Source organism: Neomonachus schauinslandi, chromosome 1, assembly GCF_002201575.2.
Source record: "Neomonachus schauinslandi chromosome 1, ASM220157v2, whole genome shotgun sequence".
Taxonomy (NCBI): Eukaryota; Metazoa; Chordata; class Mammalia; order Carnivora; family Phocidae; genus Neomonachus; species Neomonachus schauinslandi.
This window is the reverse complement of record NC_058403.1, coordinates 235694-259877: the sequence shown is the minus strand read 5'-3', so window position 1 is coordinate 259877 and position 24184 is coordinate 235694. Positions and strand designations below refer to the sequence as shown.

Below are 24184 nucleotides of genomic sequence, written 5' to 3'. Positions count from 1 at the left end.
GGAACCTGATGTGGGGCTCCATCCCAGGACCCTGGGATCATGACCTGAGCCGGAGGCAGATGCTTAACTGACTGAGCCCCACAGGTGCCTCAAACAGACTTTTAAAAATAGGAAAAGACCCAAAATCATATGGATTGCTGGTCAGCCAATTATAGTGTATGGGTTGGCATCCTGCTTTTGTAAATAACGTTTTACTGGGACATGGCCATGCCCATCCTTCCAATGTCATCTTTGCTGCTTTCGCCCCAGAATTGCAGAGTAGGGTAGTTGCAACCAAGACGGTGCTCACTGCCCAGAATGTTTCCTGTCCAGCCCTTTAAGAGCTGGGGCAGTGTTAGCATAAAATGACTCTGAAACATGACAGAATGTACAGCAGTGCTTAGAAAAAATGATGGGGGCAGGTCACCAATCATTTTGCCCAGGATCCCACTTGCTAAATGTGGGATAATTTGTGCATCAAAATAGTTAAGAACCATAATGCCTGTTTTAACAAGATTTATTTATTTATTTGGGAGAGAGGGAGTGAGAGTGACAGATAGTGGGGGGAGGGGCAGAGGGAGAGAATCCCAAGCAGACTCCCCGCTGAGCATGGGGCCCGACCTGGGGCTTGATCTCACGACCCTGAGATCACAACCTGAGCAGAAATCAAGTCAAACGCTTAACCAACTGCACCGCCCAGGTGCCCCAGATTCATAATGCTTTATAACAATGGAGCAGTCACTGAGTCATTCCTGATGAATGATAGACAGACAGACACATAGAGAACAGAATGCTGAGTGTCAACAGGTAAATTTAAATGGGGTGCTAATGTTGGAGAATAATTTTGCAACCATTGCAGTAAAAACTGCTTCTGACAAGAATGATCCAATGGCTGTGAAAAGCAGGAAGAAGGTTCTATGAGGATTGGGATATTTGTGTGGTCTTGAAGTGCCTCCTCACACATTGCATATTAGGTGCAGAAGAAAACATCGTGACAATGTAGTGTAGAAGCTGGGCAGCATTTTGGGTGAGGAAGATCTGTCTCCGTGAGGGTAGGTGGCCGTCCCATATATCTGGACATGATATTCGGGTAGTATTTCAACCTGGAGCGCAGCATGAATTGAATCATGAGAAAACCTCAAGCAAACTCAAAATGAGGTATGTTCTACTTCATAAAAAAAAAAGAACTGTATTCTTTCAAAAGTCATCGTCATAAAGGATGAAGAAATGTTTCAGATCAAAGGAGCCTAGACAGGTGATGACCCAGTACGGTGCTTGGTTCGGGAACGTGACTGGCTCCAAATTGGAGGACGGGGCTGCTGCGGGAGGACATTGGCGCCGGCCGCCACACTTGCGCTTGGACGGCGGGCTGTGTCTGAGGCTCGGGGCCCTGCTCCGCTGTCCTCCACGGCAGTGCTGCCCACGGAGCCTGTGGCTTTCTTCCCACTGCGCTCACTTTAGAGCAGCCTCACCCTGTCGGCCGCTGTGGCTTCTGGGCGTGTGCACATGTCCCTGCTTGTTTTCACCCAGCAGATGGGGAGCTGCCTTTCTGCTGACTCTCCATCTCCCAAAACATTGTTTCTGGGTAATTACTGCGGACACCGAAGAGCTTTTAGTGTATGTGGCTGAAATCTCTTGATACTTACTATGTTAGAAGTTAAAACTAAAGATTTAAAAAATATTTATTAATCCATTTAAAAATAGCAATAAGAAACTCATCACATCTTCACGTAAGTAGTACATATTTATGACAGAATTTCTAAAACAAAGATTTGGCCGGAAGAATGGGCTTGGTTTCCACACTGCCTGTCTCCCTCGCCGCCGGCATGGTGGAGGCACCTGGCCCCCGTGCCTCGTCCCTGCTCAGTCTGTTGTGGCTCACGCATCGTGGGGCCTCTGGAAGACTCGCCGTGCCCTGTGAGGAGGGGGGGGGCAATGACACCACCACGTGGCCCCATGAGCCCCCTGAAAGGGTCTCTGGACCACTTCGAAGATCACGAGCTTAAAAAAAGTTCTAGTTTGGGGCGCCTGGGTGGCTCAGCCGTTAAGCGTCTGTCTTCGGCTCAGGTCATGGTCCCGGGGTCCTGGGATCGAGCCCGGCGTCGGGCTCCCTGCTCCGCGGGAAGCCTGCTTCTCCCTCTCCCGCTCCCCCTGCTTGTGTTCCCTCTCTCGCTGTGTCTCTCTCTGTCAAATAAATAAATAAAATCTTTAAAAAAAAAAAAAAAGTTCTAGTTCCCGGAAGGCCTTCAGTGAATATTTATTGAATGAGTTAATGAATTCCAAAATGGCTGCATGACGGGGCCAATGCTTGGTTGGATTTATGAGTTCCAACGTGTGTGCGTTGTTGGTCGCTGAACCCTGTCTCCGCGTCCTGTCTCCAGAGGGTTGGCAAGCTCTGGCCTCAGCGCTCCTCTTTCCGTGGCAGGTGTCCCTGTGAACAGCAGAGTGTCCTCCAAAATCCAGCAACTTCTCAACACCCTGAAGAGGCCGAAGCGCCCTCCGCTGAAGGAGTTCTTTGTGGATGATTTTGAGGAGCTGTTGGAAGGTGAGGGATCTCGGGCGGGCTCCTGTGTCAGTGTGAACAGGGAATGTGTGTTGTGTGTGGTCACTCTGTGACATTACAACACAACCAAGTGACCCCCCGTCTATTTCCAGCCCTGGGGTCACTGAGTGTCACGTCACGTGAACAGGGAGAAAACGCGTCGCTCCTGGTTAAGGGACTTAACATTTCTCTGTGCCTCTAATCCAGCGCTTAGTACTTGATAAGAATACTCCTAAGGTTTCATTTTATTTACATTATTTAAATTTTTTTAAAAGTAGGCTCCATGCCCAACGTGGGGCTTGAGCTCCTGACCCTGAGATTGAGTCACACGCTCCACCAACTGAGCCAGCCAGGCACCCCCCTTATTTGAATTTTTATTTAAACTTTAAATCTGAAATACTTGTCTTCCCATGGTTTTAAAGTATATTTTTAGCATGGTTTTGGCCCTTTTCCAGAAATTTAGTCTCTCATTTATGAGTGAGATATACACTTAGGAAAAAAGAATATAGATCTACTTTTAAAAGAAAATTACCAAGAAGTAGAAAGAAGTATAAATCTGTAGGCAAGAAATAAAGTCTAGTACAAGGTATGAGCGTGTAATTGTGTTCGGGCCGCAGGGGCGTGTGGCCGGCTCACCCCCCTGCCCCTCGTGCCTCCTGCCTCGTGTTGCTGCCCCACTGACCACTGCCAGGCATCTCCTCCCCACTGAGGGCTAACACAACCCTTAGGTCATTGTTTCCCCTTTATAATCGGGTGACGCCTTTCAGATTCAGAGTTCAGTGGTGGAAATGGTCTTCGGGCAGAGTCTTCCTTACACTTGGGCCAATGCCAGTTACACAGCCATTGGAAGTGTAATCGATTTTACTTTATCTTTTTCTTTCAACATGGTGATGGTTGTTTTGAGTGCCCAAACTGAGATGGTGATTCTGCTCACTTTCATCCTTGATAAGTGGGACTAGTGCCTTTCCCTCAGGTGTCATCATCTGCTGTCACCCCACGCACTGCCGCCGTTCTGGGGATTGGCCCATGGGGTCCAGTACAGTGTCCTGCAGTTTCCATGACGAGTCTCCATCTGTCCTTTGGGTCCGTTGGTCTGGGACTATTATAATAATAAGGAAATCTAAACAAGTTATTGTAACCTTCTTACAGTTGGTGTTTTTTTTTTTTTTAAGAATTTATTTGAGAGAGAGCGAGAGCTGTGAGAGAGAGAGAGAGATCAAGAGCAGGGGGAGGGGCAGAGGGAGAAGCAGGCTTCCCGCGGAGCAGAGAGCCCGACTCGGGGCTCGATCCCAGGACCCTGGGATCATGACCTGAGCCGAAGGCAGCTGCTTAACCAACTGAGCCACCCAGGCGCCCCTCTTATAGTTGGTATTTTTTAAGAGAAAGCTTAAAAACAGAATGTATGCATGGTCCTATGAAATGCTGATTTTTAAATTTCAATTTTGCTTACAGTGCAGCAACCAGATCCAAATCAGCCAAAGCCTGAGGGAAGCCAGATGGTGGTGCTGAGAGGGGAACCTCTGGCTGTGGGGGTCCCCTGGCCCCCGTCCCTGCTGGCCGCCCTGCAGCAGTGGGGTACGACACAGCCCAAAGCCCCCTGTCTGACCGCCTTGGACACGGCTGGGAAGGCTGTCTACACCCTCACCTATGGCAAGTGTTGAAAGCAGCTGGGCTCTGGTTTAGCTGTAAAATGTTGCATGTCATACAGCTCAGACATACAGCTTCACGAACATGCTAGAACAATTCCCAAGAAACCAACACAACTGTCAGAACAACAGAACATTGCCTCACTCCAGGTGCCCCTCCTGGACCACTGCCCCTTCCTCCCAGCAGAGGGGACTCCTCACTGACTGATGGCGACCAGCCACTGCTCTGGTGTCGAGGTTCCCATCCAAATACGCACCTCTGAGCAATGGAATTTGGTTTTGTCTCATTTTGAACTTTGTATAAATGAAATCATACAGTATGTATTTTTTGTGTTTGGCATCTCTTGGTTCCGTATTATATTTTTATGTAACACAAATCATAAGCGTCTGGCTCGATGCATTTTCACGGAGTGAATGTACTCCTCTAACTAGCACTCAGCTCCCTAGGCCCCTTGTGTCCCTTCCAGCTCGTACATCCTCACAATGATGGTTGAACTGTCCTGATGCTTGTGAACACTTCTGGCTCTCCCTGTCCAAGTTTTACGTAAATGGAATTAAGTGAAAGGTGTTGTGTGTGCATTCTTTTGTGCAGTCTTGTTTAGGAGACTCAGCCATGATGTTGTGTGAGGCTCATTGATGGATGTGTTTATTGTATGAGTATGCCAAAAATTACTTGTGTGCTCTACAGTAATGGACCTTTCCACTGGGGCTATTGTGTATGGTGCTGTTATGAACATTCTTAGGTGAGTCTGTCTGTGCTGGGCATAAATGTGCATGTACAAGCAGCCGTGTTCGGCTTTAGGACAGACACGCTGTTACACTGTGTCCAAACTGTGTGCAGACTTGTCCTTGTTCCACACCCTTGGCAACACTTGATCTTGTCTATTTCATTTTAGCCTTTCCTGTAGGTGTTTTATGGTGTCATTTATGGTGGTAATTTATTTGCGTTTCTCTGATGCCTAATAATACTTTTGTATGTTTATTGGCTGTTGGAATATCCTCTTTTATGTACTATCCAGATCTTTGGCTCATTTTTCCATTTGGTTGCTCATGTTTTCTTCTTTGTGTGTTTTAGATACATGTCTTTTGTCAAATTTGTTTTGCAAAAGTCTTCTTCCACACTGTGGACTGTCTTTAAACACTTTGTGCGGCTTTAGATCAATAAGAAGTCTTAGTCTAATTAGTCTAATTTATCTATTTTTTCCCCTTATTTTAGCGGCTTTTTGTCCTGTTTGCCAAACCTAAGGTCACAAAGATATTCTCCTACTTTTTCTTCTAAAAACTTGCTTTGCTCTTCATATTTAGGTGTCATGATTCATCTTCAGTTTAGTTTGTATGGTGTGACATTGGAATCATTTTCTTTCCTAGTGAATGTCTAATCGACCTAGTACCATCTACTGAAAAGGCAATCCTTCCCCCAGGCATATCAGGTGAAAAGATACGTGTGGGTCTGCGGCTGCCCTCATGCTCTTCTGTCTGTCTGTCATGCTCTTCTGTCTGTCCGTGCTCCGTGAACGCCTACAGCTTTATGAGCCCTGGTGTCTGGTATAGATGCCCTTCAGCTCTGTGATTGTTCCTTACAGTTTTCTTGACTATTCTTGGCTCTTTGCATTTCTAAGCCATCTTTTGAATCAATTTGTTAATTTCCAGAAAGATTCCTGCTGGGATATTGATTGGCACTGCATTGATTCTGTAGTTAAATGTGAAGAGAATTGATACCATTACAGTTACGGAATCTTCCGATTCAAGACTGTGGAATATTTTCCCCTTACTTCAAGGCCCCCTTTAATTTCTCTCATTAATGTTTTATACTTTTGAGTACAGAACTCTTGAGCATCTTTCATTAGATTTATTCCTATTGAAATGGAATGATTAAAAACTTTTTTCTGCTCATTTGTTGCTTGTATATAGAAGTGCAATTGATTTTTTAAATGGTGATTTTTAAAAAAAAGATTTTATTTATTTGAAAGAGAGAGAGAGAGCACAAGCAGGGGGAGGGGCAGGCAGAGGGAGAAGCAGACTCCCTGCTGAGTAGGGAGCCCAATGTGGGGCTTGAACCCAGAACCCTGGGATCATGACCTGAGCTGAAGGCAGACGCTTCACCGACTGAGCCTCCCAGGTACCCCTAAATGGTGATTTTGTATCCAATAATCTCATTAAATTAACTTACTAATTCTTTTTCTGTTTGTTAATTAGTAGTTTGTCCATATATCTTTTGGATATCCTATGTTCAAAGTCATGTCATCTATGAACAAAGACAGTGTTATTTTGGCTTTCCCAATACTTGTGCCTTTTATTTTTTTTTTGCCTCACTGAAGAGCTAGAACCCCAGTACAATGTTGGGTAGTGGGCATATGCTTGCTTCCTTCTCCAGCTCCGGTGGAAGGCTTTGGGTCATGAAGTATGATTGCTATTTTGTGGTAGAAATTCTCTGTCAGGTTATGGAAGTTCCCTTCTATTCCTAGTTTACCAGAAGTTTTTTTTTTTTTTCTAATCATGGATGGCATTGAATTTTATAAAACACTTTTTCTGCTCTGTCAAGATGATCGTATCTTTCTCTCTCCTCCCCACTTAATTTGATGAATTACATTGATTAATTTTCAAATGTTAAGCAGCCTTGGCATTCCTAGAATAAATCCCACTTCGCCATGATAATCTTTTTAACAAATGTCTGAATTTGATTTAGCCAATATGTTGTTTAGGATCTTTGCATCTGTATTCATGAGAGCTCAATCTGTAATTCCTCAGAAAGGCGCTCACTGCCCGCCTTGAGGAGTGTGGTCTGCTCACAGCCCCCACCTGTTGAATTGAGGTCTCTCCCTCTCTCGTCCTTCTGGGACTTTGATTACACTTATACCTTTTTTGAATCCCATATAGCTTTAATGTTCTTTTTTCTTTCTTTTTTTTTTTTTTTTAAAGATTTTATTTATTTATTTGACAGAGACACAGCGAGAGAGGAAACACAAGCAGGGGGAGTGGGAGAGGGAGAAGCAGGCCTCCCGTGGAGCAGGGAGCCCGATGCAGGGCTCGATCCCAGGACCCCGGGATCATGGCCTGAGCCAAAGGCAGACGCTTAACGGCTGAGCCACCCAGGCGCCCCTAATGTTCTTTTTTCTATTTTGTTTTCTTTTCTATGTATTTGGTTGACCCTTGAACAATACAGGGGTTAGGGGTGCTGACCCCTGCACAGTTGAAAACCCAAGTATAAGTTTTGACTACCCCCATAACTTAACTACTACTAGTCTGCTGTTGACCAGAAGGCTTACTGATAACATAAACAGTTGATAACACTTATTTTATATGTTGTTTTTATTATATATTGTATTCATACAATAAAGTAAGCTAGAGAAAAGAAAATGTTATTAAGAAAATCTTAAGGAAGAGAAAATACATTTATAGTATTTATCAAAAAAAATCCACTAAGTGGACCTGTGTTATTCGAGGGTCATCTATACTTCAGTTTGGAGATTTTTAAATTTTCCTTTATTCAAATTCTCTAATCCTGTCTTCTGTGAAATTTTTATTCTATTATGAAATTCCTGATGAGTTCTTAATTTTGATATTGTCTTTTTAGTTTAGTTTCACTTCTGTATTCTAATTCCTCTTCTAATTTTCTAGGAAAATTCTTTATCATTCCATGCATTGTCTTCATCCTTTCCTTTATTTCCCAGAATCCATACATCCCTTACCACGATGGAAAGTTTCTGTCAGCCAGCTCCAGGTCAGGTCACCTCTGGGCCTGTTGCTGTTGTCTGTACTTTCTCTTGGTTTTAGTTTGGGGAATTTATCTTTGGGATGCCTGGTACCTTTTTGATTAAATGTTGGACATTGTGTGTAAAAAATTATGGAGGTTCCAGATGATGTCCCTCCATGAGAGACGTCCCTCCTTCACTCCACATGGCAGGTAGCATGGTGGCTGGTCTCTGCCGTGCAGTTGGGGCTGGCTCAGCCCCCCTCTGAGCGCCTGTCTGTCCTTCTCCTCCAGGGTTCCCCAGCCATGGCTTTTGTCTCATGTGCTACGTAAGGACTCCACTTTGCTTCTCAGAGGTTTTCCACATGGGTTTTCAGCCGCTGTTGCTCACAGCCCCAGGACTCCGTAGATTTCCTAGGGGGAGGCTGGTTGTGCTGTCGTGGCTCCCAGCCTCTGCCAGAAGCTCTGCTGTTACCTTCATGCCTCAGTGGCAGTGCTCCAGGGGCATGAATCCATGAGATACTCTGTCTCCTGTGGGTGCCAGGGCCCGCATAACCCCCAGCTGTGCACGGTCAGCTCGCCTTCCCGAGGGTTTTCCCTCTCGAGCCTTAACTCCTCTAGTTGTCTTTGCTGGATGATTTCTGCGTTTTATCCAGTTGTTGGATAAAATTGTTCTAGGTGGGAGCCCTGGTCTGCCAGCAGTACTGTCTCCTGTTTGGAAGCAGAGTCTTTTACCATTATGCTTTTATGAGTCATATTATTGTGTGTAGTTGTAGCTTGTTCATTTCTGTCTAAGAATGAATAGATCAGAATTTACGTATTGGCTATAATGTTGATACCCAGTTTTGGCTCTCACAAACAATGCTGCTAAGAACGTTCTGGGGTGGGGGCGCCTGGGTTGCTCAGTCGTTAAGCGTCTGCCTTTGGCTCAGGTCATGATCTCAGGGTCCTGGGATCGAGCCCCGCATCGGGCTCCCTGCTCGGCGGGAAGCCTGCTTCTCCCTCTCCCACTCCCCCTGCTTGTGTTCCCTCTCTCGCTGTGTCTCCCTCTGTCAAATAAATAAATAAAATCTTTAAAAAAAAAAAAAAAGAACGTTCTGGGGTGTGCCACCTGGTACATGAGCATGCATTTTTTAGGGGCTGTACTCCTGAGTGGAAGTGTTGGGTCTGGGATTATGCATATCTTCACATTTATCAGACAATGCCAAACGTTCCCAGTTTACACTTAACTGATCAGTGTGTCAGTCCCATCTGTTCCCCATCGTCAGGCTTCCTGGGGCTAATCTGGTGAGAATATGGTAGTAGTATTTCATTTGGGTGTTAATTTGCATTTTCCTGATCACAGAGTAGATTGACATCTTTTCCTATTTTTTTTTTTAATCATTTGGGTTTTCTCTTTTGTTAAGTACTATTGAATCTTTTGCACATTTTTTATGTAGGGTTATTTGTGGGAATTTTTGGTGTCTTCTGGATACCAGGCCTTGTCAGTGACATGTGCTGCAAGTGTCCCCCACTGTGAGCCTTCCCCATCCACTGCTGACCAGTACCTTAGTGAGCAGAAGCTCCACCCAACCTCACCTTCTTTTATGTTCATGGTGAATGTTTCCGGAGTTCTCCTTAAGGACTTTACCTAAGCCAAGGTCATAAAGTTATTCTCTTGTCTTGCAATAGCTCTGCTGTTTTGCCATTCACATTTAGATGTACCAAATCCACTGGGAATGAGTCTTGTGTACAGCGTGGGGATGGGTCCCAGGGTCCGTTTTTCAGGACTGATAGCCATCTGTCCCATTCTCATTCCCACAGGGCCACCACCCTTCTCCAGGCCACCTGTGTCATAGATGGAATTGTCCACACATGGTGGGGCTGTTGCGGTTCTTTGTTTTATCCCATTGAGTTAATATACTACCCTCATGCCAGTACCAACTTCCTGAATTACTGTGGCTCTATAGTAAATCTTGACATCCATGGAGGACATCAAGAGATTCATAATGTACCAGTCACATCATCTGCAAATAATGACAGTTTTGTTTCCAACTGTTGGCCTTCTCTCTCCACCCCTCCCCCTTACTGCGTCGGCTAAGACTTTCAATAAAAAAGCAGATGTCCTTGGCTTGTTTCTGCTTCCCCAGGGTCTGCCAGAAGCTCTGCTGTTACCTTCATGCCTCAGTGGCAGTGCTCCAGGGGCATGAATCCATGAGATACTCTGTCTCCTGTGGGTGCCAGGGCCCGCATAACCCCCAGCTGTGCACGGTCAGCTCGCCTTCCATAATAAGCTTTCAATATCTGACCATTAATTCTGATATTTCCTGTAGGACTTTTAAAGATGGGCTTTATCAACTTTAAGGAAATTTCCTTTCATTCTGAATTTAAATCATTTAAAATCCTGGATGATTGTTCAATTGTTTTACCTTTTTTCACTTGTGTTAATGTGACAAATTATGTTGATTTTCTGTTAAAACTTTTTGCACTTTTTTAAGATTGATTGATTTATTTGAGAGAGAGTGAGTGCGTGAGAGTGGGGCAAGGGGCAGAGGCAGAGACGGAGAGTCTTCAAGCAGACTCCCCACTGAGCGCGGAGCCCTAGGTGGGGCTCAGTCTCACCACCCCAAGATCATGACCTGAGCCCAAACCAAGAGTCGGACGCTCAACCTATGAGCCACCCAGGTGCCCCAAAACTTTTTGCATTCTTGAGATAAACTGACTTTGTCATGATACATTATTCTTTTTATATATAGCTGGATTCAGTTTGAAAATCTGGATTATTACAGTTATCAACATCTTGAATTGACCTTTGTATATAGACAAAGGCAATAGTGTTTTGAGTTGAATATTTTTTTTCTCACTGATTTCTCAGGTCCCACAGTTCACTTATTTCATAATGTTGCACCCATGTTTAGTTTTATTTATGATGAAATCTGAGCACTACTCGGGGGGCATGGCTGCTCAAATTGCATGTGGTCATTCCCCAGGAATTTGAAAGGGGCTGAATCATGACTCTTGTGTTGCTTCTTTGGTACTACGTAGGGTGGGTGTTGAGGCTGCTTCAGGTGTTGGGGATGGACTCGGGTTTTTCTGTCGTCCTACCCCATTGTTGCCCCTCCTCGGTCTACCTCCCAGAGGCCTTTAGACTTCCTTCCCTTCCCTTTGTTTCACCGTCCATCTTCCAAGTGACGCTCTCCTTTGTTGAGCGTTCACGGCTGCGCTCTGTACGTGAGCCTGCGTGCTGGAGGGGCGTATGCCCGGCAGAACCTGCTGGGCCTGAGGGCTGGGTCCCGGAGGGACTGACATCTCCTGGAGGGACTGATGTCTCCTGGAGGGACTGACGTCTCCTGGACGGTCTCCTCTTGTGTGAAAACTGGAGATGGAGATAGGACCCACCTCATGAATTATAGAGGTTAAATGAATTCTATGCCACTCATAATCATAATAAGGGATGTAGTTGAGAGATATTTAATGATATGAAAATGCATCTGAAATGCAATGTTGACTGAACAAAGCAGAGTGAAGTATGATCCAATTTCTTGAAAATTGCATGTACATGTATATATGCTTTTGTGTCTGTGTGTGTTGTGTGTGTGTTCATACATAACCGAAAGAATGCTGACTTTTTTCTGTTAGCTTCTCTATGTTCTAAATTTTCTATAATAAATTCCTGTTCTATTTTTGTATTAAGAAAAATAAATCCATAAGTTATTTTTAAGAGAAAACTATGATGTTCATTACAGCATTGTGCAAAATAGTTATCAGTTGGAAACTACCTGAATTTCCAATAGTAGAGTGATGGTTCATTATGGGATATTGTGATTGCTACATCAAAATGTTATTTATCAGTTTCTTAAATTTTACATTGCTTAGTATTTTTATTTTATTTTAGGCAAACTTTGGAGTCGGAGTTTAAAACTAGCTTATACTCTACTTAATAAACTGACTAGTAAGAATGAACCACTACTTAAACCTGGAGACAGAGTAAGTAACTAGAATATAACTTATTGGAGTGAGCAAAAGCAAACTCTAAAAATATGTCTCATTGAAATCAGTATTCCATCAGTTGGTTAGACTTATAGTATTAATACAAGGGGTTTAAAGTCAGCAAAGAAAAATATTAAATATGGACAAAGTTTATGATGATGTACGTAAGATCATGGTTCTTTTCATTCTTCATTGCTCATCCACTGACTCTTCCAACATCTTTCCTCTTTGACTTCATACCTACTGATTTTAGTAAAAATATTAATATTAATAAAAATTGGATCCCCAAAGCTTAAGTTTTATGAGAAAACATTGACCCTACTTGGAAATTCATCTCTTCCTCTCGTCCATGTGGCCAGGCAGCCCCCTCTTACCTCACTGCTGAGGTAGAACATGAGGAGGCTAGAGGCTTATTTGTTCCTTGTACTTACTACACTGCCCAACATTGTTGCAGTAGCCACATGGGGCCACTTAAATTAACCACGGTTAAATAAAATAAAAAATTTAGTTCCTCAGTCACCCAAGCCACGTTTCAAGGGCTCGTGAACCACACGTAGCTAATAGCTACCACATTTGATAGCTTGGAGATAGAACGTTTCCGTCATCATAGGAAGTTCTGTTGGTGAGCATGGCTCTGGGCAAACTGAAGCAGACATGAGGAGCACAGGTAGACCAGAACGTCCACGATGGAGGGCAGGACACTCAACAGTGAGACCCCCTAGTGAGAGGGCTGTTGTGGTCAGATCGCCCCACAGTGAAACTATAAGTTTCAGGCAACTCTTTGTCCACTCTTGAAAAAGAACCAGTCACCCAGGGCATTTGAAGAATGTGAAAGAAAACAACCAACAGGCAAAGAAAAGAAAAACAAGAAAAGGGAAAAGGGGGGGTGGGCGGTGGGGGGAGGAAACAAATGTGGAAGAAAGTCACATACAGAAAATAAATTTTTTTAAAAAATTAGTCTTAATATCCCTGGAGAATGAAGGTGAAGTTATTGCTCCACAAATCAAGACAAAGATGCTAGTGGGGAAGGCTAAGAGATGGAAAGTGGGAAGGACAGAAACTGAGCCTTGGTCAAGAAGGTCCGGTGTCTGGCTGATAGGAGTTCTAGACGGGAAAGGGGACAGAGAGTAGAGAATTTTAAGTGGTGGTAGTAATGCCCGTCAACATCCTGAAGCTGGAGAGTGAGAGGGCCCGCAGCAGAGCTCCTTGCCACTTACTGAGCAGGACCAGGGTGCAGAAACCAGCCTCCGAGCTTCCAGGTGGGCAGGAGCGAGCCAAGGTGTAGGGTGGCCTGGGAGGACAGAGGCCCCAGGCCGGGGTACGCTGCTGGGCATCTGGTAAGACTTAGGACAACCTGACGGGTTGGTTACTTAGAAAATACTTGCGAAAGGTATTGAACACATCTGGCGGAGCATTTTAGAGCATATCTGGCCAGCAGATACATGGAAAGCAAAGCAAGTAGAGGTGGCAGTTACCATCAGCAGATGTGGACTCGGCTGAAAAACGAGAATAGTCCGAGAACGGTACTTGATACGTTGTGCTTTAGAATGAAACTGTAAGAGTTCCTGATTTATGTTGTGCTTTAAAATGACTCTAAGAATCACTAATTTAATTTTCTTGAAAAAGATTCCTGCAAGGACAGAGACTACCAGATACTCTTCTTGACTCCTGAGAGAGTCCACGTAGTTAGGTTAATTATGGAAGGTCGACAGATCACAGTGAATGAGCTAACTATCAGATATGGGTAGCCAATTCATCACCCTGTGGGAAAAAGAGTTTATAAAAGTGAACAAACACAACTCTAAATTCTCTAAAAATGTTTTTATACCAAATATCTAGTCTCAAAGCTGTGGGTCACAGTTCTGGTGCAGCCACTATTAATATCAACTTTTAAAGGAGAGCTTTGCCCTTTTCAGCAAATTAACTTGTTAGAAACTGGATTTCCAGACCTCAAGGAGAGAGTAGAGGTGTAGCTTAAATTGTGTCTTATCAAGTAGTTCTACGTAGCCATTGTTTTGTGTCCTCAAGGGCCCGGTGTTAGCATCTACTATCCTGACTTTATCACTTATGGTTTCAAGCGCACTTATTACAATATTTGGGGCTTATAAAAATCTTATTCCATAAATAGCTTTTAATTTTACCCGATGTTGTTAGAAATGGCAGCTGCAAAGATGGGGAAGAGAAAGGCAGGAATGAAGAGGGCTGGGAACTCATCTACAATAATGGGAAATAAAGTCTATACTGAGACATTTTCAACAATAGAATATAGCAATGTAAGCATAATACTTAAAAATATGAGAGTAAATAGCAAAAGGAAGATGTAAGATATTTTTGAAGAGGTTGCCTTGGGGAGCGAGGAATGGTAGAGCATGGGGTATTGTTTTCCATTGGTACTTTTGTCATCTTAAATTCTGTGTTTTTAAATGTTTTTGATAAAAATGAAAGTGGAAGATGAATAAAATAGAGCATGTAACTTAAACAGTGGCAGCATGGGGACCAGGGGACTCTGCGGGAGGAGCAGCGGTGGGGGTCTCCGCTGAGGGGTCCGGTGCCCTCCCCCCTTCCCTGTCAGTACATTTAAGTCTTGAGCGAAGATCTGTTCGACTAAAACTTTGGTGTTAGGATTTTATCTTGTGGAAGGTATTTTGGGTATAATTTGGTGCCGTGCCCACTCTTCCTGTTGCTGTGGGTGTTTTTCGCCCAGGCTGACAGATGTGGGTGGTGTGCCCCAGACAGACAGCGTGCACGGAGCGAGCCAGGTCTCCATCCCACGCCAGACTCGTGCTGGACGGCCGTTACGCACAAACGCTCTAAATTATTCCGTTGCTTGTAGAATAAAGACCTCAACCTGAAAACTATTTATGAAAAGTTACATGGTTGAGGAAATCTAAGGACCAAGAATTAACCCCCAAATTACATTTTCTGAACTACATTTGAAAAACTGTAAGATGATCTAAAATGTCCAAATTCCATCTAGTCAGCAGGGGTTCTGAACGTTGGGGTGACGGCATCATTCGTGAGTGGATTTCATGGATTTCCTTTGTACTGTTGTAGGTGGCCCTGGTGTTTCCAAACAGTGACCCGGTGATGTTCATGGTGGCATTTTATGGGTGTCTCCTGGCAGACCTGGTTCCTGTCCCCATAGAAGTGCCATTAACAAGAAAGGTAGCTAACTCGGTCGGGGCTGTGGGGCTCCGGCCCCATGAGGTTCTCTTCGGAAGCTGGCGCCTTCCTGTTGGAGCGACCTGGCAGCCGGGCGCTGTGTGGAGTGAAGAGAGGGAGGCAGGCAGGCCAGGACTTGAGAGAGTGTTAGATGCGGTGCCGGCTGCAGTCCGCTCTCGTGTGTCTTGTTGTGAGAGGGACTTTAGAAGCTGTAGACGGAGCTCTTACGTCATCTCTGTGAACTTCTCAGAACAAATGGTGCATGTTTTTTCCTCTGATGGATAGAATTTACGATCAGATTTTATTAAATCTGTCTCTCAAAACCATACACTTATCGATAATAATTTTCATTTCTTGAGAATGAGTAAGTCACACCGTGACATATTGTAACTCCTTCTCAGTGATAGTTTTGAATATGGGAGATGGGAATTTGCTTGCTTTTCTGTCTGCTTACGTAACAGCAAGCAGTTTTTACTACTGACAAATGATTAATGTGGGGGACTTGGTGATGTTCTAGGGAGCTATTACATTTCAAGTATAAATGTCAGTAATCTGATTATTGAAAAAAAGTAATTATTTTAAGAGTACACAAGGCACGTGTTTTAGAAAATTAGAGTTTTCTACCCTATCAGTGTTCAGGCAGTTAAAGTAAGCATTATCAGCAACAAATACTCAAGAATCCCAAAAGTGAAGTTTGACATAAAACCAGTACACCCCAGAGGATGATATATGATGAACAGATATTTGAATACAGAGATTCTTCAGAAAAAGCAAGATTTGTCAAACTTGCAGGAAGAAAGTGACAAAACGTTACTGAGGGATATGTATAAAAGAAGCATTGACTGGAAGGAAATGTGCATTTCTGTGGGAAATAAGTAATTGTGTTAAAGTGTTAAAGGTTGGGCCTCCCCAGGTTAATCTGCAAATTTTAAAGATGACTCACGTGGAAATTTCCATGCTATTATTTTTGGTTTATTAAAATGCTGCTACATGTCATTTACAAGAAAACACTGAGAAATTGGCCCATTATCCAGAACTTTCTATTTCATTGCAAAAATATATCTTTTCAACCTAAAAATGATTCTATTGTATTTCCATGAAAATACAGTATATACCCATCTAGGATTCAGTTGTAGAAGTTGATGCGGGCGAATGAAGGTGAAGGGCTCAGCTCTCTGGGTGGGCCTGAGTGGTGCAGGGCCCTCTGTGGCAGCCCCGTGAGCGCCTCGCTGTGTTCTCTGCAGGACGCTGGCAGCCAGCAGGTCGGGTTTCTGCTGGGCAGCTGCGGCGTCGCCCTGGCCCTGACCACGGATGCTTGTCAGAAGGGCCTGCCCAAGGCACAGACGGGAGAGGTGGCGACTTTCAAAGGTAGGCCCCCAAGGGCAGGGGAGGTGTCTCCAGCAGGAGTGAGGTCCTTGTCGGAGGCCTGCATGTCTCGCTTCCCACCGGTTCAGAGTCACTGTTCAGAGGCACCTACTGAATTAAATATAAATTAATACAAAGTGAACGGGACGGAGACTTGTGTTCCCCAGGTGCACAGTAGCTGGTGGCTGTGTGGTGGGGGCTCAGCCCTGAGGCCTGCTGACCACTGTCCTGGGCCATCTGTACCCTCACAGGATGGCCCCCGCTCTCCTGGCTGGTGATCGACGGGAAGCATCTGACCAAGCCCCCCAAAGACTGGCACCCACAGACCCAGGATGCAGGGGCTGGGACCGCCTACATCGAGGTAATGGCCTCATCTAACTCAGAGCACGTTGAAGCAGCCCCCACAGGCTCAGCTCTTGTTTCTCGTGAGTGTAAGCTGCCATTTATTTTAGGTTACAGGCTTAAACTTACCCTTCTGTTTGATCTTCACCCCAGAGACAGAAAGGGTCGGCAGTTATGGGTTAGCCCGCATGCACTGCTGTACCCAGGCACTGACCCCAGGGGTGCCCCACTTTCCTCTGTGGGTGTCACCCCAAGACTCAGGGCGTATCATGTGCTCCCATGTGACGGGATGGTTAGTGAAGGACGGACAACTGACCACTTCTTTTTAAATTCTGTCAGCCTCCCATTCAGTCTGCCGTGACCTCCAGAAGCATCCCATAATGGGTTTTTTTCTTGAAATCTTTCAGTATAAAACCAGCAAAGAAGGCAGCACAGTGGGGGTCACGGTGTCCCACGCATCCCTGCTGGCCCAGTGCCAGGCTCTGACCCAGGCTTGCGGCTACTCAGAAGGTAAGGGCGTGCAGGCCCCTGGGGACTGTGGCTGTGTGTCGATCTAGCCCTTTCGCCCAGGTGGGGCCGGGGACCAGAGTGCTCAGGGCCCTCTGCTTGTGCTGGATGCGTGGGGGTTAGGTCACCCAGGCGGCCCACTCAGGGTCCTTTCCAGTACATGTGTGTGTCTGTTGATCTTAAGGAGCATGAAATTCATATACCACCACTTAGGCGTGGTGGGCTGGTTCCATCTGTGACATAGCTGAGGGGCAGTGTATTTTGTACTTAAAAAAATGGAAAACCATCTTAATGGACCCACTTCTGTATTACTGTTTTCTATGACTGTGGTTTTGGCAAAAACTGTCATGCATGCAAATATACAAACGGAATCTTGAAAGTCATAGATTTTCTGTTGGTGATAAAGGCAGCACCTCCCCCCATTTACTGTTAAATATCGGATATTTAGCTTAGAACTATTATTTTAAAAAACTATAAAAATGACGGTTTCCCCACTGTAACAATACTGGAATTGAATAAAACTAGAAAGTAAATTGAATGGTATGTTTTAAATAACTAAAATACAGGTGTTTAAAAGTAAGGGGAAAATAAAATAAAAGTCAGGGGTCGCTGCAGACTTCAGTGGAGATTTGGAGGATGATTTTAGATATATTCAAGGGCCTGAATAATTTTTTGAAAATTGGATCTATTAAGTCACATGTGTGCTTTTTCTGGACATGTGTATATCACGTATCATTTGGGCGCTTTAGCAAGAGAAGGAGCATACATACAGAGCTCTCAGAAAGCAGTCTCATCTCCCGGCACAGCAGACTCATGTTCACCGTTGGTGTCTATCCTGAGGGGTGCACGTCGAGGTTGCTGTGGCTTCGGTGGGGGGCCTGCAGCCAGGTCCTGCAGAGCACAGGACTCTGTGGGCAGCCCCGGGTCGCCACCCTTACTGGAGGAGAGCAGAGAGAAGGGACAGCTTTCTGAGGGGAAGCAACATGAGCAGCATGTGTTGTTTCCCAACGATGCAGGGTGGTGGCCTCGGTGTGAGAATGGGGGCATCTGGATGTACAGTGAGAAGTAAGCATATCCATGTGCAGTGGGAGAGTCTCGAGGGGCTGCTCAAGTACACGCTGTTCCTTATGTTTTCAGATTAGTGATCAGCATAACTCTGTGTTGTTTTTTTTTTCAAGATGTTTACTGATTTTTATCTATTTATTTGAGAGAGACAGAGAGGGAGAGAGAGAGCACGAGCAGGGGGAGAAGCAGAGGGAGAGGGAGAAGCATGCTCCCCGCTGAGCAGGGAGCCCAAATGGTGGCTCGATCCCAGGACCTGGGATCATGACCTGAGCCGAAGGCAGACGCCTAACGCCTGAGCCACCCAGGCGCCCCAGCATAGCTCTGTTTTAATCCAAAATTGTATGACCTACTTCTGAGTTTTTCTAGTAGTTTGAATAAATAACCAAGACGATTGATTAATTGGTACATGGTATTTGGAAATGGTGTGTATGTTTCCTAGAGCTCTTCATGTCAATCAATGATGTATTCATCTCAGAGTTTCTTTAAAAATGCACATGACTTGTGAAGAGGGTCACAAGTGGTTTAACCATCTTTGTCCACTTTCAGCTGAGACATTAACAAATGTGCTGGATTTCAAAAGGGATGCTGGTCTGTGGCATGGAGTGTTAACAGTGAGTGTTGTATGCTAAATGATCTAATGGTTGGAATTGAGGGATCCTAATGCTTCATATCAATAGATGACACCAAGCCCTATTTTTAGGTGATGTAATTAATCCTTATCTGAACTGAAGTGTCATCATGAGGAGGGCGTTGATGTTATCTTTGCCTTCTCTGGCGTGGTGTGGCCCTCTGCTGTCTGCACCTGAGCGAGGCCTGCCCCTTGAGCACCTCCGTTTCTTCCACAGAGTGTCATGAACAGGATGCACGTCATCAGCATCCCGTACGCGCTGATGAAGGTGAACCCTCTGTCCTGGATTCAGAAAGTGTGTTCCTATAAAGGTAATGGGAAATAGCACCGTCATCTGACTCATCCTTCATTCAAGAAGTCACCTTGATTTAATCCTTGGTGACTCAGACAGTAATAAAGCCGACATGCGGAACTGCAGGGATGAGCTGAGGGGCGCTGACGGCCCGCACGCACCATGACCAGTCGTGGACTGTGTCTGGCCTGTGCACATGGCCCGGGCGGCCCTTGCGGGGGACGGCCCCGTGGCAGCTCTCTTCTGCAAACACCAGAGGCTACCAGTTTTGTTCTCTTGGAATTTTCTTTACAGTCCCATCAGTGCTCCCGGTTCTTAGTAGTGGGGATGGCTTTAATCTGAGGTTAGGGCTCTAGAAGCTACCAGCGCTAGAGCTGCTGATTCCCAGGAAGCAGTGTGGACAGAGGGCCATGGGGCTGCCCGGAGGCCTTGCCCGCCTGCCCCCTGCCTTGGTCAGCCACAGGGCTTCCCCGTCCCTCGGGCTCTGCTCCAGCAGGCCTGGGGGGCCCCTTCGTGACCCCCTGAGGCTGGGCCTCAGGTTTGTCCGCACACTCACTCGTCCTGGGGACCCGTGTAGACTCAGGTGTGTCTGTGAGGCGCAAGCGTGCTGCTTTCCCGTGACGCAGGGCACTTCTGTGCTCCCCCTCTGCAGCCCGGGCCGCGCTGGTCAAGTCCCGCGACATGCACTGGTCTCTCCTAGCTCAGCGAGGTCAGAGGGACGTCAGCCTCAGCTCACTGCGCGTGTTGATCGTGGCGGACGGCGCTAACCCCTGTGAGTAAGCGCAGCCGAGCGAGGGCGTGGCCAGGGCCTCCCCACCGCTGGCCTGACTTGGGAGGGAAGAGGTTCAAGTACAACATGCCGAGAAGCAGCACTGAGGTGTTACATCCGTAAATGTCCTGCCGTGTGCTGGGCCACACGCCCTCTTGGTGGGGACTCCCTGGTGTATCTTGTGCATGTTTATGAAGGCACTGAATTTAAAGCAATTTTAACACCTCGGACAGAAGCTACATTAGGAAATGGCCGGAATGTAGATATGGACTGGGAGCCTGTCCCAGCCTCTTGTCCTTGGCCCCTGTGGCCCCAGCGATCCGGCTCGGCCTCCTGCCGGGATCTCCCCTGGTGTGCCGCTGTGTGCCCTGGGCTCTGCGCAGGGTCTGAGTGTGGCTGCTTGTTGGCGGCTGTCTGAGGCCTGCCGCGGGGCGTTCCCTGGGGAGGCGCGGTGGGCCTTCGTGGGGGCTTCCATGCGGCACAAAGCCCTCGACCAGGTGGGAGGCTGTTCTCGTTGCTTTAACAGCTGTGTGCCGCTGTTTTGCATTGAAGCACCTGGACCGGGGGCTGGCCTTTCATCCAGTCCCCTGAGGAGGGCCCTAATAGCCCTGTGCCCCTGGTCCCCCACCGCCCAGGAGGGCACCCTGCCGTCCAGCTCCTCCACCTGTCCCTGGGCCCAGCAGGGCCCCTCCATCCTGCCTCCAAGACACCCAGGGCTAGGTGCCCTGCATCCCCACGCCCGCCTGAACCCAGTCACATGCCCGGTCCTGGCCTCATGCCCCTGCAGGTCCTCCCCGGGCACCGGGCTCACCCTCCTGGCTGCTGACCGCGGTGCCCCACCGACCTCAGATCCTGCCACTCCGCGTGCCCTCCGGGGCCCTGTGGCACTGAATGACTGGGTTGTCTTGTGTGTCCTCTGCTGTCTGCCGGTGCCCAGCAAGAACTGGACGCAGCGCCCCTGCTTTTCCACAAGCCTCGCTGTGGCAGGGTGCCTGAGGGTCGTGGCACAGCCCTGGGGTCCCAATGGGTGCAGCCCCGAGCAGGTGGCACCCTCCCGCCTGGGAGCTGAGCTTCCATATCCATGACACCTCACACTGGCCGGGGCGAGTCGGGGAGAAGCAGGGGCAGCCCGGGGACAGTGTGTGGCTGCCCCTGTGGGGGGTTACTTGGCCGACCCCCCAGCCCTGAGGCACTTCCAGCAGCACCCGGGCCTCGCCATGAGGGAGGTTCGCCCCATAAATGCTTCTCGGTCACCTCCCATCAGCAGACCTGTGAGGAGATGGGGCGAGGGTGGGGCTGGCCGTGAGTTAGCGCTCAGACACAATGCAGGGGTGCAGCAGAGGCCTTCCTTGAGAAACGTCCAGCTCTTCCCTGCTGGTGGTTTCCAGACACATCATGTTTTCCATGGAAGCAGCCCCACCCCTCCCCAGACGTCTCCTGGAGCGTTGGTGTCAGGCCTGTCCCTGTCAGCCCTCCAGTTACCCCACGTCTCCCTCTGTCTCACGCAGGGTCCATATCCTCCTGTGATGCGTTCCTCAATGTCTTCCAGTCCAGAGGGCTGAGGCCCGAGGTCATCTGTCCCTGTGCGACTTCCCCTGAGGCGTTAACGGTCGCCATCCGCAGGTGAGGTGGTTGCTTGCTCTGTCTTCCTCATGCAGCTGCAGTACCGCTGCTGCAGAGTGTGGGAGTCTGCCTCTAGGCAGGAGAATTCACGAAGCCATGCCGGGCCAGCTTCCCAGGCGTGTGCGCGTGGTGGGGGGGCAGCCCTGGGCACCATGCCCCTCGCCCTGGGCTGGTCGCGCGTCTCACTCCAGCCTGGATCCGTGCCGGGACTTGGGTAGTGGCTCCCGGGGCTGTGATCTCTGGGCTTGTTCTCCCTCCGAGGGCTCCTCTTCCTCCTTGGCCTTCATAAGCATCGCAGCCCGGAGCCCTTCCCTGCCCCGAGGGGGGCCCCTGGCATCTCCAGTGCCCAGCAGCCAGGGACGGGTCTGTACCTGCGGGGCTGTCCTGGAGAAGGGCCCTGGCCAAGAGCTCACCCCTGCCCCCTCCTGAGGAAGCCCCACCGTGGCTCCTGCAGCTGCATTCTCTCTGCACTCCCCCCGTCTCAGCCCGGAGGGTGGGGTCGGGACCTCAGAGCTGGCAGGCTCTTGCCCTTCCTGCTCCTAACGGGCCACCTTTTCCTTCCCGGGTCCCCTCTCGCGGCCCTAGGGCTCCTGTCTGCAGCGGCCTCTGGGTGCCGTCCTGGGGTAGAGGGCTGTGTGCTCACAGTTGAGTGTCTCTGCGTTAATTTTCTGCTCTCAACCCAGTTATTAGAAAGTCAGTCATGGTTGTGGTCTTGTGTTATATTAGTCTGTGCTTTCATATGTGCAAGTATTAAATAATCCTAAAATTTTAATAACTTAGCAAGAAAGAGAACATCTTTGTCCTTCACAAACCATAAGGTATTCCTCATTCCTTTGCTCTGTGGTGACACCTCACTCCCATGCCTGGTGGCATCAGACACTGTATTTCTCCTGCATTCTGCGTCAGGAGTTTGGGAAGGGCTCTGCTGGTGGTTCTGGCTTGCAGCCTCTGGTCTCTGGACTGGACGCGTTGGGGGCTGCTCCGGGCTTCCTCGGGGCCTGTCCTTCTGCTGCCCAGGCTCCCAGCAAGTGTCCCAGCACAGCCAGGCAGAAGCTGTCAGCTTTATGACCTCTCCGGGGAGGTCACAGAATGTCACTTAGACCCTGGCCACAGGCCCACCAGATGCCCCGGGGGGGGGGAGGAGTGTGCAAGTGCCCATGCCGAGCAGCGCGCAGCGTCTTCAGGAGGCCTGTCCCCCACGGCCAGCCGTGTGTGGTGCAGAGCAGAGGCTTTGGTGCAGCGTCATCCTGCAGGCAAGCTGGGTACGGATCCCTCCCCCCCATGGGCTCTGTCCCCTCGTCAGTGCATCTGCTTTTGTCTTCCAGGCCGCCAGACCTGGGAGGACCTCCACCAAAGAAAGCTGTCCTGTCGATGAACGGTCTCAGTTTTGGTGTGATCAGAGTTGATACTGAAGAAAAGCTGTCTGTTCTTACCGTTCAGGACGTCGGTCAGGTGCTGCCGGGAGGTAAGGGACGAGCTGGAGTGTGTCCAGTCCCGCAGCTGCTTGACGTAACAGGAGTCCTGAGTGCTCCGGGCTTCATGGGAGTGCTCTGCAAGCTCACAAGCAAAAGGCTTCTGAGCAGTGGTTTCCATGTATATTGGGGTTTTAATTTATAGTGTTATTTTTTCAGTTTTTTGCCTGCCTCTGTATTAAATTTAAGGTTGTGCAAAACCAGGAGGGTCTGTTGGTGGCCCCTGAGCCGGATGTGGTTCTCCGGTGTCTGGGAGCTGGAGCGCTGACTGCATGTCAGGCGTGGGCATCATGCTGCACACACACGAGGCATTGATCAGCTCCCGGCACTCCAGAGTCTGCAGACGGCCTGATCACCGGGTGCCACCAGCCGGGGTAGCAGGGATGTGTTCGGTCAGGAGCATGACTCTGAAGGTTGCGAGAAATTCCCGTTGCAGCCTCCTGCCCCCGGGCCCCCGGACCTGAGTGCCGGCCCCGTGGCAGTGCCACAAGGAGAGGGTGGTGGAACGGCCTGCCTGTGGTCCTCCTGCAGAGCGTCGCGCAGGGAAATGGAGACCTGAGCCTGGCCCGGGAGGCCCGGTGACAGTTGTGAGCTGGGGAGGCTCTGCCTGCTGCTCTGTGGTTGCCCCTCACGGTGACGACCTCACGGTGGCTCGGCTTCCTCCTCGCCATGCGGGCCCTTCTGAGATTCATGGGCAGCTGTCTTGACCCACCCTATGTGCGTGTGTGTGCACAGTGCTCCCCCGGTGCGAGTGTGCATGTGTGTGTGTGCACGCATGTGTGCGTGTATGCGTGTCTTCACGGTGCTCCCCCGGCTGCATGTGTATGTGTGTGCGTGCGTGTGCTCCCCTGGGTGCTTGCGTGTGTGTGTGTGTGTGTGTGTGCACAGTGCTCCCCCGCTGCGTGTGTGTGCGTGCGTGTGTGCACGCATGTGTGCGTGTATGCGTGTCTGCACGGTGCTCCCCCGGCTGCATGTGTGTGTGTGTGTGCGCGTGTGCTCCCCAGGGTGCTTCCGTGTGTGTGCACAGTGCTCCCCCTGGTGTGTAGGCGCGTGTGCTCCCCTGGGTGCTTGCGTGTGTGTGTGTGTGTGTGCTTGCATGTGTGTGTGCACGGTGCTCCCCTGGCTGCATGTG

The 24184-nt window shown here is 48.3% G+C and overlaps 1 protein-coding gene across 5 annotated transcripts in view; it reads left to right on the top strand.

Moving 5' to 3' along the window:
* Positions 1-24184, top strand: part of DIP2A (disco interacting protein 2 homolog A) — a 107585-nt gene that overhangs the window by 47455 nt on the left and 35946 nt on the right. For 4 of the 5 annotated variants that reach the window (XM_021679205.1, XM_044919232.1, XM_044919247.1 and 1 more), the window contains 12 exons: positions 2405-2524; positions 3974-4171; positions 11733-11824; positions 14882-14992; positions 16234-16357; positions 16606-16715; positions 17104-17206; positions 18815-18879; positions 19114-19207; positions 19841-19960; positions 21466-21580; positions 22906-23045. In XM_021679205.1, coding sequence (XP_021534880.1) covers positions 2405-2524; positions 3974-4171; positions 11733-11824; positions 14882-14992; positions 16234-16357; positions 16606-16715; positions 17104-17206; positions 18815-18879; positions 19114-19207; positions 19841-19960; positions 21466-21580; positions 22906-23045 — 1392 coding nt within the window. The remainder of the gene's footprint in view (positions 1-2404; positions 2525-3973; positions 4172-11732; positions 11825-14881; positions 14993-16233; positions 16358-16605; positions 16716-17103; positions 17207-18814; positions 18880-19113; positions 19208-19840; positions 19961-21465; positions 21581-22905; positions 23046-24184) is intronic. The other variant, XM_044919242.1, reaches the window with a different exon arrangement.